The sequence below is a fragment of the Hyperoodon ampullatus genome (genome assembly GCF_949752795.1).
Source record: "Hyperoodon ampullatus genome assembly, chromosome: 4".
NCBI lineage: Eukaryota > Metazoa > Chordata > Mammalia > Artiodactyla > Ziphiidae > Hyperoodon > Hyperoodon ampullatus.
Genome location: NC_136917.1, coordinates 83,578,670 through 83,593,212, shown reverse-complemented (window position 1 = coordinate 83,593,212; position 14,543 = coordinate 83,578,670). Strand labels below are relative to the sequence as shown.

Sequence of the window (14,543 nt, the reverse complement as noted above, 5' to 3'; positions counted from 1 at the left end):
GCAGGCTTTCTCTAGTTGCGGCGAGCGGGGGCTACTCTTTGTTGCGGTGCGCAGGCTTCTCATTGCGGTGGCTTCTCTTGTTGTGGAGCACGGGCTCTAGGACCGTGGGCTTCAGTAATTGCAGCACATGGGTGGAGTGGTTGTGGCTCGCGGGCTCTAGAGCACAGGCTCAGTAGTTGTGGCGCATGGGCTTAGCTGCTCCGCAGTATGTGGGATCTTCCCGGACCAGGGCTCAAACCCGTGTCCCCTGCATTGGCAGGCATATTCTTAACCACTGCGCCACCAGGGAAGTCCCCCTCTCATTTCATTTTTGTACAGGCTTCCTTTGGCCTGGGAGAACCATGGCTCACAGTAACAGTAACACATTTACTTGTGTGCTCAGTCCTAAACTGCGTCTCAAATAGTTTCAGAATTGCTTTGGCCAAACCACTGAAATTGACAATTTTTTTGTGTGATTCTTTCACTCATGTATATCACCTTGCCAAGACAGTATAGAGTATAATACCGTGTTCAAAATGTACTTGGGTTGGCCTTTCCTTCCCTCCTTCCCTATTCCTGTGTCTCTGGGGTTCATTTGAGATCTAGCTAGGTTTAACTGTTTCAGTTTGCTTTCAGTTATAGGCCCCCCCTTCATATCCTCTTTTCTTTGATTTTAATTTTTGAAGATGTAGAAGATTAGCATGCTTCCAAAAGGCAAAAACTCTGCAAGAAGGTACACTCAGAAGTATTGCTAACTCCCATATTCCTTCAGTTCCGTTCCCTTACCCTTTTTTGTAGGTAACCAACTTCAGTGTTTTATGGTTTATTCTCCTCCTTGTATTTCTATTTATAAAGATAAGCATATTAAAATTTTTTTCTTTCTTACATAAAATATAGCATACTCTATGTGGTCTTTGCACTTTTTCTTTCATTTAGTGGTATCTCCTAGAAATCTCTCTATATCAGTTCATTGGGAGATTTCTTGTTCTCTTGTACATCTGCATAGTACTCCACTGAGTGTCTGTAAAGTAGTTTATTCAACCAATCTCTTATGCTGGGACGTTTAGGTAGTTCTTGATAGTTTGCAATTAAAAATTTTCCTTCAATCAATAACTTGGGGCATATGTATTTTTATATTGTTGGAGGGCTGCCTTCGGGGTAAATTCCCAGGATTAGGAATGCTGGAAGGGTGAGTGTATGTGTAGGTATGTTAGATATTGCCTTATTCCCCCATCCCAACCTTCACCCGCAGTTTCTGTGCCATTGTACATTTCACCTACAGTGTTTGAGTGTACCTGGAACTATAGGTGTTATATTTTCCCCTAAGTGTTCACAAGTGTGACTCTGTTAGTAACATTTGTCCTGATTCCATATGACAGTGTGGTTTGGAGTCTTTCAGATTAAGTGATGGATTACTAGACTAGTGGTCAGATAGCATGGTGTAAGTCCAGATCTCCCACTTCTCTAACTTTGGACAATTTCCTGAATGACATTTAGCCTACATTTCCTTATCTAATAAGTGAGGATGATAAAATCTGTCTTACAAGGTTGTTGTGAGGTTGAATGAACCCAGTCCAAAGTTGGACTTGTAACAGGCACCTGGTACACGTCTCTGAGTCAAAAGTGTCTTTCCCTCATGCACTTAGAGCTCTTGAAGTTTTGCACAGGAAAGGGCTCAGGCAGCACCTTGTTCTTGACTAGTCTTTGCTGGTGAATAGCTCTTGCCAAGGCAACAAGGGGAGTTCAGGTCTTCCAGGCCCATGGAGTTTGCTTTGCTTCATTTGCTAGTATGTTTCTCCATAATTAAGTGAGCCATTTGTTTGGAAGGAATGTCTAAATTCTGGTATGAAATATTTCTACGTTAAGAGTATCAATAGATCTTACCAGATATGCCTTCATTTTAACAAGCTTAAGTAACATTTGTTATTAAAAATTTTTAAACATTTGTAAGACTGGCAATAAAGATTAGTTACCATTAAAAAATGAAATCTGCAAATATAAGAGAGAAATGCTGGCATTTTAGGAAATCCTACAGTTTCTTTAAAGAAAAGATGAGGAAAAGATAGAGTAAAAACAACAATAACAAAAGTAAGCCATCTGGAATCCTGGGTTTGCATCTGTGCATTTTTTCAAATAGGAAGCAGAATAAGCTCAATGAAATAGTTTTCAGAGTTTACTGAAACATGATATAAATATTCTCTAATGTTTTGGCTCCTATTTTCTCCTTTTGAATTCTTGGGAGGAAAGGGAAAAAGGGGGGATGCACAGCACAATCTAATACATCCTTTCCAATTCTATAGTTTATGTTTCTATGAACTATAAAGAAATAAACAATTATTCATCAAGCAATTAATTTATTCATCTGTAAAAGAGGTAAAAAGGTTTTTCATCTTTAGTGTATAGTTTGAAATATAACCCACATAGCTGACATAAGAGTTCTGGAATATTTTTGCTGTTTTTGTTCTTTTATTGTAGAATACAACATATATGTAGGAATGGAAATTAATGTTATTCTTCCAGTGCTCTGTTGAAATGCACAGTGATTTTTAATTCAAACCATATTATGTGCATTTCGGAAAGAATTTAAAAAATAACTGGTGTGTGTGTAGGGATGTTTGTATTTTCTAAACCAGAGTAGTTGAAATAAAATTTTTGCCCATATAGATCAGGGAAACACCAGCTACCTTACCAGCTCTTGGAGAGTCACAGTACCTATTAGCTCAAGAAAAGGTCTGAGTGTTTAACCCAGTGTTTCTCAAACTTTTTTGACCATAGAACTCTTTTTATGCCAATATCATAAGACATTAATGTTGTAAGAAACATTTTTAGGGAGCATTCTGTAAAGAAAAAACTTGAAAGAACAAGATAATATTTTACTCAAGTGTTTTAAAATTCCCTTCTAACTTCCCTTTCCAAATAATAACAAGATTGATAATTTTTTGGTTGCAGGGGTTACTCTGAACTCTTTATCTGGCTTTGCACTCGGGATGAGAAAGCAGAAAATACGGGGAAAGTGATTAAAACAAACATCGTGCCCATACACAAACGTAGTTAAATTTTTACAACTGCAGTCATTCAGGCTTACCATTTATAAAGACAGAATTTCTCTAATACTTAAAATTTTGTGATATTTCTGTGGATTTCTTTTTAGTTCAAGAATAAATTTTTTTTTCTCTTCCACCATTTGCCTTCCTTTGCTTTATCAGTAATTAAGTTCTTTCAATCATTTGCTATTAGCCCCCTGATTTTTATTTCATCTAGTGTCTAAAGTAAGCTAACAATTACCAAGTACATAGAAATCTTATAGAGATTGAATATTTGAAAAAAGATCCCATAAAACTGTAGGCTTGTAATCTTTGCACTTCTTTTTAGCCTCTCCTCTGCCTTTATGGATCATTGATAAGAAAACTCTCTGTTGTAGGCCTTTGCAACATTTATGTAATGATTGCATCTTACTATTGTTAGAAGTACTAATCTCTTTACTCTTAAGTATTTGACCTTTGCAATGTACCTTAGGTTACATTGACCGTGGAGGTGGGATGAATATATAATGACAGGATTGAGAAAATGTTCGTCCTTGTAATTCTAGGGAAGCTGGGGAAGGCAGATTGTCCAGTTGTGGCTGCTTCCCAAGACGGAAGCGGAGGGACCAGCTAGAGTAGGGACTCTGTGTGGCAAGCCCATTGGGCGTGGGAGAGGCAGTGAAGCTAGAGCCCAGGGAGAGTTAGCTGCTGTGCATCTTGTAGTGTGAGCCCCTCCATGGCCCTGTCAGTAAACTTAAGACACTTCAGAGAAGCCAGGCTAAAGTAGATTGATTTCTTCAAGGCTGCAAAGAGAAACATAGCCAGCAAAGATGGGAAAAGAGTGAGAAGAACAGAGGGAGTTAGGTTGGGAATTCGTCCATATAATCTAGGTCCTGAATTCTTACAAATGATGGAATTGGGACTTTGAGCCCAGTTTACCTAGAGATCCACAGTGTGATGAAGCCCCACATGATACCTGAGTTAGAGGTGACTTAAGCTTGATCTCTTTATAAAAGAAAAAGAAATAGATTCAGACCATAGCTTTGCTTCTGGCATAAAATGACCAAAACTATGAAGGTGTTTGAGGAATTTTGCCAAAAGCAAGCATTGGTTGCTTGGATAAAGTATTTTAGTGATAGGTTGAAATGAACTTCTGAAGCTAAGCAGCTACTTGTCTTTGTGTGAACAAATGGAAAGGTGCTAATTGTCCATGTCCCTTTAGAAGAAGTTTAGTAGGTAGCAGAGTTTCAAAAAGAAAAACATTGGGCTTCCCTGGTGGCGCAGTGGTTGAGAGTCCGCCTGCCAATGCAGGGGACGTGGTTTCGTGCCCTGGTCCGGGAGGATCCCACATGCCGCAGAGCGGCTGGGCCCGTGAGCCATGGCCGCTGAGCCTGTGCGTCCGGAGCCTGTGCTCCGCAATGGGAGAGGCCACAACAGTGAGAGGCCCGCGTACCGCAAAAAAAAAAAAAAAAGAAAAGAAAGACATTTGAATGCCGCATCAGTTACATTTATGCCAGCAGTTATTGTATGTGGCAAAAACACACAGAATTTATTCCGAATACCTGGCTCTTTTTTTATTTATGTTAACTTGCCTTTTAGTATTTGGATAATTCTGCTAACAATGGGACAAAAACCTGGCAGCTGGTGTTAAAGCCCTGTATGAATGGGGGAATGAGTTTATATTTGTCATTTCCACAGGGCAGAAGTAATTAAGGAGCCTGTGGGAGGCTCTTTTGTTCCTTAAATATATTTGTATCCACAGAAACTTGAGAAAACCCAATTCTGGTTGGACCTTAAATACCTTTTATCCTTTCATTAGGTGATGGTAGTTTTAAAAAATATATTAAAAGTTAGATTTCCTGTAACCAGGTCTCTATTTAAAAGCAAAAGAATACAGATGTTTCTGTGACGAATAAAGTGAAAACCAGTCCTAGAAAAGTATAAGGAGATTTACTTTGTTTTCAAGTTTGAACATTTTTTTGTTTCTCCTCCACTTTTGGAAATGTGGATGATATATGTAATTAAATCACTTTGTGAAAATTTGATTTAGTATGTCAATTCCACCTTATTTGTGGATGCTCTTGCTAAAATGTGAAGGTGTCTGTGTCACAGAATAGTCATTAGTAGCCACCATTTCTTGTCAGTGACAATGCCCAGTACGTTAGTCCTAACACACTTTGTGTTTCAGTTGTTGACAGGGAGGTGGGTGCATATACTGAGGAAGGTGGTAGATTGGGGAGCGGAAGAGCAGCCTGTCCTGTACTGGCTTCTTCTTTTGGTTTTTTTTTGGTGAGGCTTGCTGGATGTTAGTTCCCCTACCAGGGATCGAACCCATTCCCCTACAGTGGAAGCCTGGAGTCTTAACCACTGGATCGCCAGGGAAGTCCCATGTACTGGCTTTATCTTATTTATCCTGATACACAACCAGAAGCAAAATTGTCTTAAAATTAATGACCTGTGTATTATATATTTGGATAATCCAGTGACTTTAAAACACCGGCATGTTATATGACAAACTCTTAATAGTGGTTGCCTCTGAGGAGGGGAATTGGGGACAGTGGTAGGAGGGAGATTGAGTTAGAATTGTGTTATCCACTTTGGTAACTTTTGGTGTTTGTACCATGTGTATATATTTAAGAAGGAAAAGTAAAAGAAGACAAATTCCCCTCTAAGCGTTCCCATTTCCTGACAGGAGGCTTGGTTTCTCACCCTGCCTCCAAGGATGTTCTGTGATTTCCTCTGCACCCCCTCCTCCTCACCTCCCCCCTAGTTTCTTTTGCTTTTGAGACAAACACTTTCTGAATTGATCACTTTTTCTTCATCACCTCTTATTCTGTAATCCTTACCCCTTTCACGAAAGCCACTGAAGATTTGTCCCCATAAAATTCAGTGACCTCTTTTCAAGCCCTGCGACCTTTCTGGGTCACTTGAGACTTGCACTCTCCTCCAGCCTCTCTGACACCATTGCCTTGAGGTCCCTTTTGACACCATTGCCTTGAGGTCCCTTTTGACCTCTCTCACTTCACCTTCACAAACATCTTCACTGTGATTCCACCGTTATCCACTCTGTGCTCTCTCCCTGAGCAATCTGTTTTAGATTCTCAGGTGAAATTATCTGTGCCAGCAGATACGACCTCTCTCCTCAGCTCTACCCTTGCATGTTTACTGGCCCATTAGGCGTGTTGAGTTCCTAGTTCCATGGGCATCTCAGAATCAAAATAGCCTGAGCTTAATGTCCATTCCCCCCCTCATCCAATTCCCCAATTTTTTTCCACTTGCTGTATTTTACTACTTAGCAGCACCCAACTTAGAAACCTGGGACTTGCCCTAAGTTCCTTCCTCCACCTCACAAGGTTTTGGAATTATAAAGCCTTGCTGTAACATGCATATATTGGCTCAGTTTCCATCACACCCTTTCATTTTGCAAATAAGCTCCTAAATTAGACAGCCTCATTCTAGGTGGACTTGGGAGAAATTTCATGCATATAAATGTTTTGTCCTTGTTAAAAGTGTGTGTATAGGAGGAGGAATCGTTTCAGTTATTCTTCTGCATTGACAACTTTGTGTTTATGAATCCATGGAAACCTTATTCCAGGGGCACTTCTGCATTTGTGACTTGAGTTTGGTTTTTATTTGAGACTAAGTTAACAATTATATAACTTCACAGAGCTTGTGGTTTATTATTATTTTAGTATGGATACTGTATTTTGCTTGTTTTCCTATTCAGTCACTTAAAAAAATAGCATCTTTTCCTGCACAGTTAAAATTACCTCTAATATTGCCTTTGTTTCTTATGTATTAAAACAGATAAGTACCTGCGAGATTAAAATGATAGTTAAAATTAATTGTATACCTAATATATGGAACTTCACATCTGTCATGTCATTTAATTTATTTCCCCCAATAACTTGATGCAGAATGGAGAAACTCAGTCCTGAGACATTATTTAACTTTCCCAGATTACACTGCTGTGGTGGTCACACCTCCCAGAGACCCCTCTTGAGATTCTTTAGTTTAAGTGTGGCCTGTACATCCCTGAAAAACATACAGTTAAAAACTGGGTTTATGGGTGTCTTCTTTTTTTTGGGAGTTGATTTTCACATGGTCAGTATTTTTCCTGTTTTGGTGCCCATTGATGACAGAAGAGTTTGCAGTGCTTCAGGGCCATCACTCTGATTATCCATGGTCATGGGGTGATGTAGAAGAAGATAATAAAGGTGATGGCACTAAGATTTACATGGAACTTATATTTTGTATTTTTATCAAGAGATAATTATTTTTTTAATGTGTTAACAATAATTTCTCTGCTTACTTGGATTTTTGGTACCTAGAAGGGTGGCTGTCATCTGAAGAATGTTGTGGTCTGTAATTTATATTCTCTCTCTTTTTCTCTCTCAGTGCAATGAAACCTCATTCTTTTTTGAAGCTCGAAGTAAAACTGCTTGCAAGCATCTTTGGAAGTGTAGTGTAGAACATCATACATTTTTTAGGTATGTTAATGTGAAACCTTTGTTCATTGTCCTAATAAATGAAAATTGCATTTGTTTTTGTTTTTTTAATTTTTTTGATGTGCATTTGTTTTTGTAACAAGAATTCTATCATGCCTACAAGAAGAAATTTACAGTGTTTCTCTTTTATTAGCATTTTTACATGCACACACACATATATAGATATTTTCTTTGCTCATGCTACAAGAAAGGGTCAAGGACAATTGCTTTTGACATTTATGTAATAAAAGTGCAGCTTTGGTATTGGTGGAAATTAAGTGTTCTACTGTGGACATACTAAATTTGAAATGACTGTTAGCTTGGAGGTATGGAATGGGTGGCTGGGTATACAAGGCATACAGGATAGACCAAGGTTGGTCATATAAATTTCGTAGGTATTAAGGCAAAGGGGATTGGATGAGGTCACCTGTGGAAAAAGTGAAGAGAGAGGAGCAGAAAGCCAGGGACTGAGCTGTGGGACCCTCCCAGCATTTAGAGGACAGGAAGAGCCAGCTGGGGAGTATGAGAAGAAGTAAGCAGTAGGGTATGGGAAAATGGAATATGAGAAGGAAAAATGCCTTAGTGAATAAGGAGCTAGCAGCTGCATTGCATGCTCCTGGGAGGTCACGTAAGATGAGGGTAGAGAATTGACCATTGGGTTGTGGGGATACTGTTTGTGTCACATCCTTATGGTGTAAAGATAAAACTCAATTTTATCAGATAATACTTGAAACTCTATTTTTGGTTTTTAAATTTAAAGCTAGATTAACTCTTCCCCTTATTCTTGTTTGATTTGCATGGAACGGTTTCCCCAAATAGCATGATGCTAGAGAAGTAGCCTTATAAAATGACCCATGTCCGTTGTGGAGTTTGTATTAAGAGAGGGATAGAGCCCAAAAGGTCTGAGGCATTGCCTCTCGTCTAGTGGGGCTGGGCCTAGGAACTGCATGTAGAGGTGTGTGTGGAAGGTACCCTGGAATGGAAAGTACAAAGAAGAGTGAGCCGCCCCATCAGATGCGATCAACTGCCCTGAGAACCTTGGCTTGGGTAAATCAATGTAGTGACAAAAGTCCCAAGATAATTTAGTAGAGAAATTAAATTGATTCACAATGAAAGCTTCCTTGTGTGGGCAGTGATGTATCTGATAGTCTTCAGGAAGTATGAGTGTTTTGACATGATACAGATATAAAGTACTAGAATGTCAAGTATTAGCTTAAAAATAATCAATTATTATTCCTGCTGATATGTAGAATGAATAAAATATTTTAACTGTGTTAAGCAGTGTTGCACTGTTACATATTTCTACACAGCTTTTGCTCAAGTGTTGCATAAGTATAGTTGTGAGTCTCTATCTAATTTTCTTTTAAAAATTCATTAGAATGCCAGAAAATGAATCAAATTCATTGTCAAGAAAACTCAGCAAGTTTGGATCCCTGAGTTATAAGCACCGGTACAGGTAAATGGCATTTTTTTCCCTCTGGGGTGTGTGTGGGGTGTGTATGAATAAATATTTAATGCAGCTGTCCACATACATGCATGCACATTAAAGTTTGTGATCTAATTTTTTCCTTATTTTTCCACAGTGCCAATGAATTTGATAAGCAATAACAGTCTATTAAACTGTCTTGACAAAAATGATTTTCTAGGTTTAATTATTTAAATTCTACATTAGCTAGATTAAGCTTAGGGTTTTTAGAATGTAGTAGAGCTTATTATCTTCAGAAATTCATTTTGATCCAATTATCACTTATCTTTAATTATGTTGTGATTATGAAACAAAGTAGATATTCTGAATAGTAGTTTTTTGGTATTCTTGGGACATTCAGTTGTTCCCCTATTGTAACACAATGTATTCTTTATATCAGTGGTCCCCAACCTTTTTGGCACCAAGGACCAGTTTCGTGGCAGACGGTTTTTCCATGGATGGGGAGGGGTTGGGTGGTGATGGTTTCGGGATGATTCAAGCACATTACATTTATTGTGCACTTTATTTCTATTATTACATTGTAATATATAATGAAATAATTATACAACTCACCATAATGCTGACAGGAGGTGGAGCTCAGGCGGTAATGCAAGCAATGGGGAGTGGCTGTAAATACAGATGAAGCTTTGCTCTCTCACCCACCACTCACCTCCTGCAGTGTGGCCCAGTTCCTAAACAGGCCATGGGGGTTGGGGACCCCTGCTTTATATTATGGATCAAATCAAATGTTTTCTGTAGCATAGCGCCTACATATAGTAATGCTAGCAAGTATATCTTAACTTTACAGAGCAGTTACTAAGTGCCATGTATTGTGCTAAATGTATTCCATTTATTGCTTCATTTAATCATTGCAGTCTTATTAATGTTATCCTCATTAATATATGAGGAAACTAAGGCTCAGAGATGACAAGTCACTTCTCAGGGAAACCCAGCTAGGAAGCAGTAAAGTGGGGTCCAATCCCTGGCAGTCGAACTCCAGAGCCCCTTCCTTTAACCATTAGTTAGACTGTTAGCATGTTGCAGGAAAAACCTGATTGTCCAGCAGTCAGGCAGGTGCCTGGGTCTTTTTGAAAATGGGAGCCCTCTGTGTTTTGAAAAAGAATTTGTTTTGTTTCAGTTCGTTCTGTTAAGTGGAGAGCCTGTGATGTGGAAAGCAGGGTGTTAGGTACCCAGGGGTACAAAGAATTAGATCTCACCATCTCTGCCTTCAGAGAGCTACAGTATTATTCAGGCAGTAAGGCGGTCCCAGGCCCTATAAAACTCAAGCAGGGTGCAGAAATGGCACTCGGCAGGTGGGACAGTGTTCTGTCAGTTCCACTGGAGACATCACCAAATGAAATGCTTACTTAGGAGACTTAAAAAAGAATCCAAGGACTTCTCTGGTGGCGCAGTGGTTGAGTGTCCGCCTGCCGATGCAGGGGACACGGGTTCATGCCCGGTCCAGGAGGATCCCACGTGCCGCGGAGTGACTGGGCCCGTGGGCCATGGCCGCTGAGCCTGCGCGTCCGGGGCCTGTGCTCCGCAGTGGGAGAGGCCACAGCGGTGAGAGGCCTGCGTACCGCAAAAAAAAAAAAAAAAAAAAAAGAATCCAGGTGAAGTGTTTGCAAGATAATGATATGCCAGATTTTAATTCCTCTCTTTGATGAACCACTTTTTTTTTCTTGCTTGCAGCCAGAGATAATCAGTAAAGGAGTGATAAATATTAAATGTTCAGTGCATTAATCTTTACATATTATTCACTTGGATATTTGCTCATTAGCTGACTTAAAATAACATTTAAGTATTATTGTGTTATAGATGTTCTTGATATTTGTAGGAAAGTATTCATTGAAATCTAAAAATTTAAACTTCAGGTTATCAAGGTTCTTCCCTAGATAGTGATATAATTACAGGAATTTAAGGAAAGAGTATTTACTTTTATATTGAGAAAAACAGCTCATAGTCAGTATTTGGGCTGTTCTTCCAGTTGGGGCATAACACATTTCAAGGGTTATAGAGTGAATGTGTAAATCTGTCTCTTTGTCACTGAAATGAAGCTGGTGAAAAAGCATCTGTCTTAATATTCTGTTAAAAATGTAATTATACTGTTTAATGTATGCTATAGTTGGTTTCTACAAATTTACCCATACCTGATTTCTCAAATTTATTGAAATGCAAATGCTGTGGTTACTGGGAATTATTATTAGAAACTTATTGGATTTTGCATATTGAGTATCATTTCTTCCACAAAAGTAATTAAAGATAACCTTTGCAAATTGGAAGCTCTGCTAAATCTGTTCAGTTTTGTGGCTGGTGTTAACTGCTTGGTAACTCTTAATGAAATCCAAATCTCAGTGTCTGTATGTAGGAAGCACTAACATTACACCATCTCTGAAAGAAAGGTGTTTCATCCCACTGCCCAGAGCCAGGCTTACGCAGAGATGGGTCTCTGACTGCTGGGTGGTCGCCAGCACATGGACTGTTAATTGGCAAAAGAGTAATAACAACCAAACTTTAATAAACATCATATGCCTGTTCCTTTATTTTGAGACATTCTGGAGATATCTTGGAATGAAGGAAGAGCTCTGGAAACATAGGTAGCTCCTTCCTTTACCCTGTAGGCTTTTAGAGCATGGGGGATAACGAACAGCATTACCAGTGGCTGCAGTGTGTGAGTGTGGGTGTCTGTGTGTATAATTGTATATGTGTTTATAGTGGGATGTATGTAATAGAGAAAGACAGAATTCTAGTCTTTACTTTCTCTCTTGCATCTTAGGGCTTGCAGAATACCAAGGAGAGTCCAACAGAAAAACTAGTCATTACTTAAGAGGGGAAAATTAGATAATTTTAGTGAAATGTGACAGGCAATCCTTTCAAAATTTATATTTTGGGGAAAAGGCTGAGCTTAAATCTGACAGTTGACTTCTTTTGTTGCTTTGTTATCAGTTACCAATAATCTGAAATAGGGATTGATTAAATCTTTGGTTAAATATTCTGTTACACACTGCTCTCTCTTTCTCTGAGCCCCTTAAAAACTAATCTTGCCTCTACCTTTTGTTAAGTTTGTAGGGGACTCCTGGTTTTGATGAATGAATGAGTTGTGTAGAAGTTATACCCTAGAAATGACACTTAGACCTAAGAACCACCCCTCAGGAACCCTGATGACCTTCTTGTAGAACTTAAATCACACGAGCTTTCCACATTTCTTGAACTATGGAAGAGAGACCAAGTTCTCCTGAGAACCTCCTTTGTGTCAGGTACTTTCACCTGTGTTACTTTATTAAATCCATTCAGTGACCCATCAAAGGAGGTATCATATGCTCATTTGTGTGGACAAGAAATATGAGCCCCCCCAGAAGTAAGGTAACTGAACTAAAGACCTTTAACCAGTAAGTGGCAAAGTTGGGATTTGAACCCGGGTGTCTTTCCTCTTGTTCTCTTCCCTCTACCCCACTGATGGCCGATTGTATCCTCACTTTGAAGCTGAAGGGCTGCTGGCAGTGCCTCCTCTCATCATAGGATGGGAGTATGTGTGCCACAGTGTGAGGGGCAGGGAAGTGGGCGATCCTGGGGACAATGCTCTGTCCTGTCACTATGGAGAGGCACCGGATGTGTAGGAGCTCTTACACCGACCCTGAAAATCTCTACAGTTATCAAGTGCTTTTTGCTACAAGAAAATACTAAGAATACTGTACAGGAGTATTTCTGCTAGGAAATAGTCTGAACAAGTATAAATAGGGAAAATGAGGCTCTAGGAGATTTAAAAAATAATCGGCTGGAGACCACACACTTATTGCAGAGCTGCGTTTTAACCTGGGCTTGTAGCTTTAAACCAAATGGCTCTGCACTCTGTCCCTTTTCCCAGGCTGCCAAGCTGTATCACACTGACCAGCTGGAGGGCAGAAAGCTTGTTCCGGACGCAGGTCCCGTACAGCCTGTGCCAGATCAGTTTATGTTTCCGGACTTCAGTTTTGTGAATCTTGTGATATGATTTTCCCATTTCTCATTTCTTCCTGAGAGAGAAACCATGAGGAAAAATTGAATAATAAAGTAAAATCGCATTATAAAATGCCTCAGTGGTCCACATATTATTGGGTTATGTTTTTAGGGCAAATATTTTTTCCTCTATGCAATGAAGTACATACTACCCAAGTCTTAGAGTAAGTTTGTTGTAAGTAGATGTTATCTTCATACTCCAAACCATTTCTTTTTTTTTTTTTTTTTTTTTTTTTGCGGTACGCGGGCCTCTCACTGTTGTGGCCTCTTCCATTGCGGAGCACAGGCTCCAGACGCACAGGCTCAGCGGCCATGGCTCACGGGTCTAGCCGCTCCACGCGGCATGTGGGATCTTCCCGGACCAGCGCACGAACCCGCGTCCCCTGCATCGGCAGGCGGACTCTCAACCACTGCGCCACCAGGGAAGCCCCAAACCATTTCTAATAGTGGAATTTTGTTCTCTGTATAGAATTTTTTAAAGATTTTCAGGGGAGAGATGTTGCTATTTGTGTTACCTTATGTACTACCTTTAAAACAAATAGTTAAAACTGTAGAAATATTCTCAAATTGATTATTTAAAAAAAATTATTTACTTGTATTTAGTAAATAATTATATAATATTTTATGTGCCTGGCATTGTTCTAGAAAATGTATAAATATTAATACTTAACATTCATAATAAGCCTGTGAAGTGGTCATTGGTATTATTCTTACTTTAGTAATGAGGAAATGGAGATACAGAGAGTTTGAGTAATGTTTCCCAAGGTCAGAGAGCTAGGATATGACATCGCTGGGATTTGAACCCATTCTTCAGAACTTGTCTGTTAACAATACCTTAATATGTAAAAGAAAACAGCAAACTGAAAGCTGGTAAATGATAATTTTCTTATCAAATAACATTATTAGATTTTTATATATTTTCATTATATATAAGGGAAAAAATAGTTAAATTTCAAGTGAAAGAAAACCTCTCACAGTTTGCCCCCTACTCCCTCCCCTCCCCCTGCTTTCCATGAAGTCTTGAATATGAAGTACATACACTCATGGATGGAACCTGTCATTTTAATTCCTCATATCAAGTCATAGCCTCACTTAGCCTGATGAGAAACTGCTTTTTATGAGTGTTTTGGGCCTCTCTTTATTTCTAATAAAAGTGGATGAGGTAGCAAGGAGGGAAAGCTTTCACAGAAGAATGTAGGAGGTGAATTTGGCTTTATAAGTCTTATTTAGTCTCTTTTAGGGAGAGAGCCACCAATATATATCTGTAAATGTAGGATAAATGGGATTTGTGGCCAATAAAAGACTTTTTTCTTCCCATTAGGTGGCTCTTAACTGTGGTGAATCAAAGTATTGATAGATAATTAGAAATGCATTTTCTCTGTACCTAAATGATACTTTCTGTCATGAAAGCCAGAGTTGTTCACTGGCTCAAATTCAGCTGTGGAATAAACTTTTCATAGGATGAATGTTGACTGAAATACAGCAAATTAACTTACATGGTTCCTTGAGTAGATTAGTTTGTCCCCAGGGAAAGCTCTCCCTGTTGCATCCTCACATACTCTTAAGGAAGCGGTACTGTGCATGGGGTTTTAG

At 39.2% G+C, this 14,543-nt stretch overlaps 1 protein-coding gene across 1 annotated transcript in view; it reads left to right on the top strand.

Annotated features, from left to right (window-relative positions):
- The window catches only part of EPB41L4A (erythrocyte membrane protein band 4.1 like 4A), a gene marked incomplete at both ends in the record, with an annotated part of 179,736 nt that overhangs the window by 97,605 nt on the left and 67,588 nt on the right, over positions 1–14,543 (top strand). The window contains 2 exons of the mRNA XM_079701588.1: positions 7,401–7,492; positions 8,868–8,945. Coding sequence (XP_079557714.1) covers positions 7,401–7,492; positions 8,868–8,945 — 170 coding nt within the window. The remainder of the gene's footprint in view (positions 1–7,400; positions 7,493–8,867; positions 8,946–14,543) is intronic.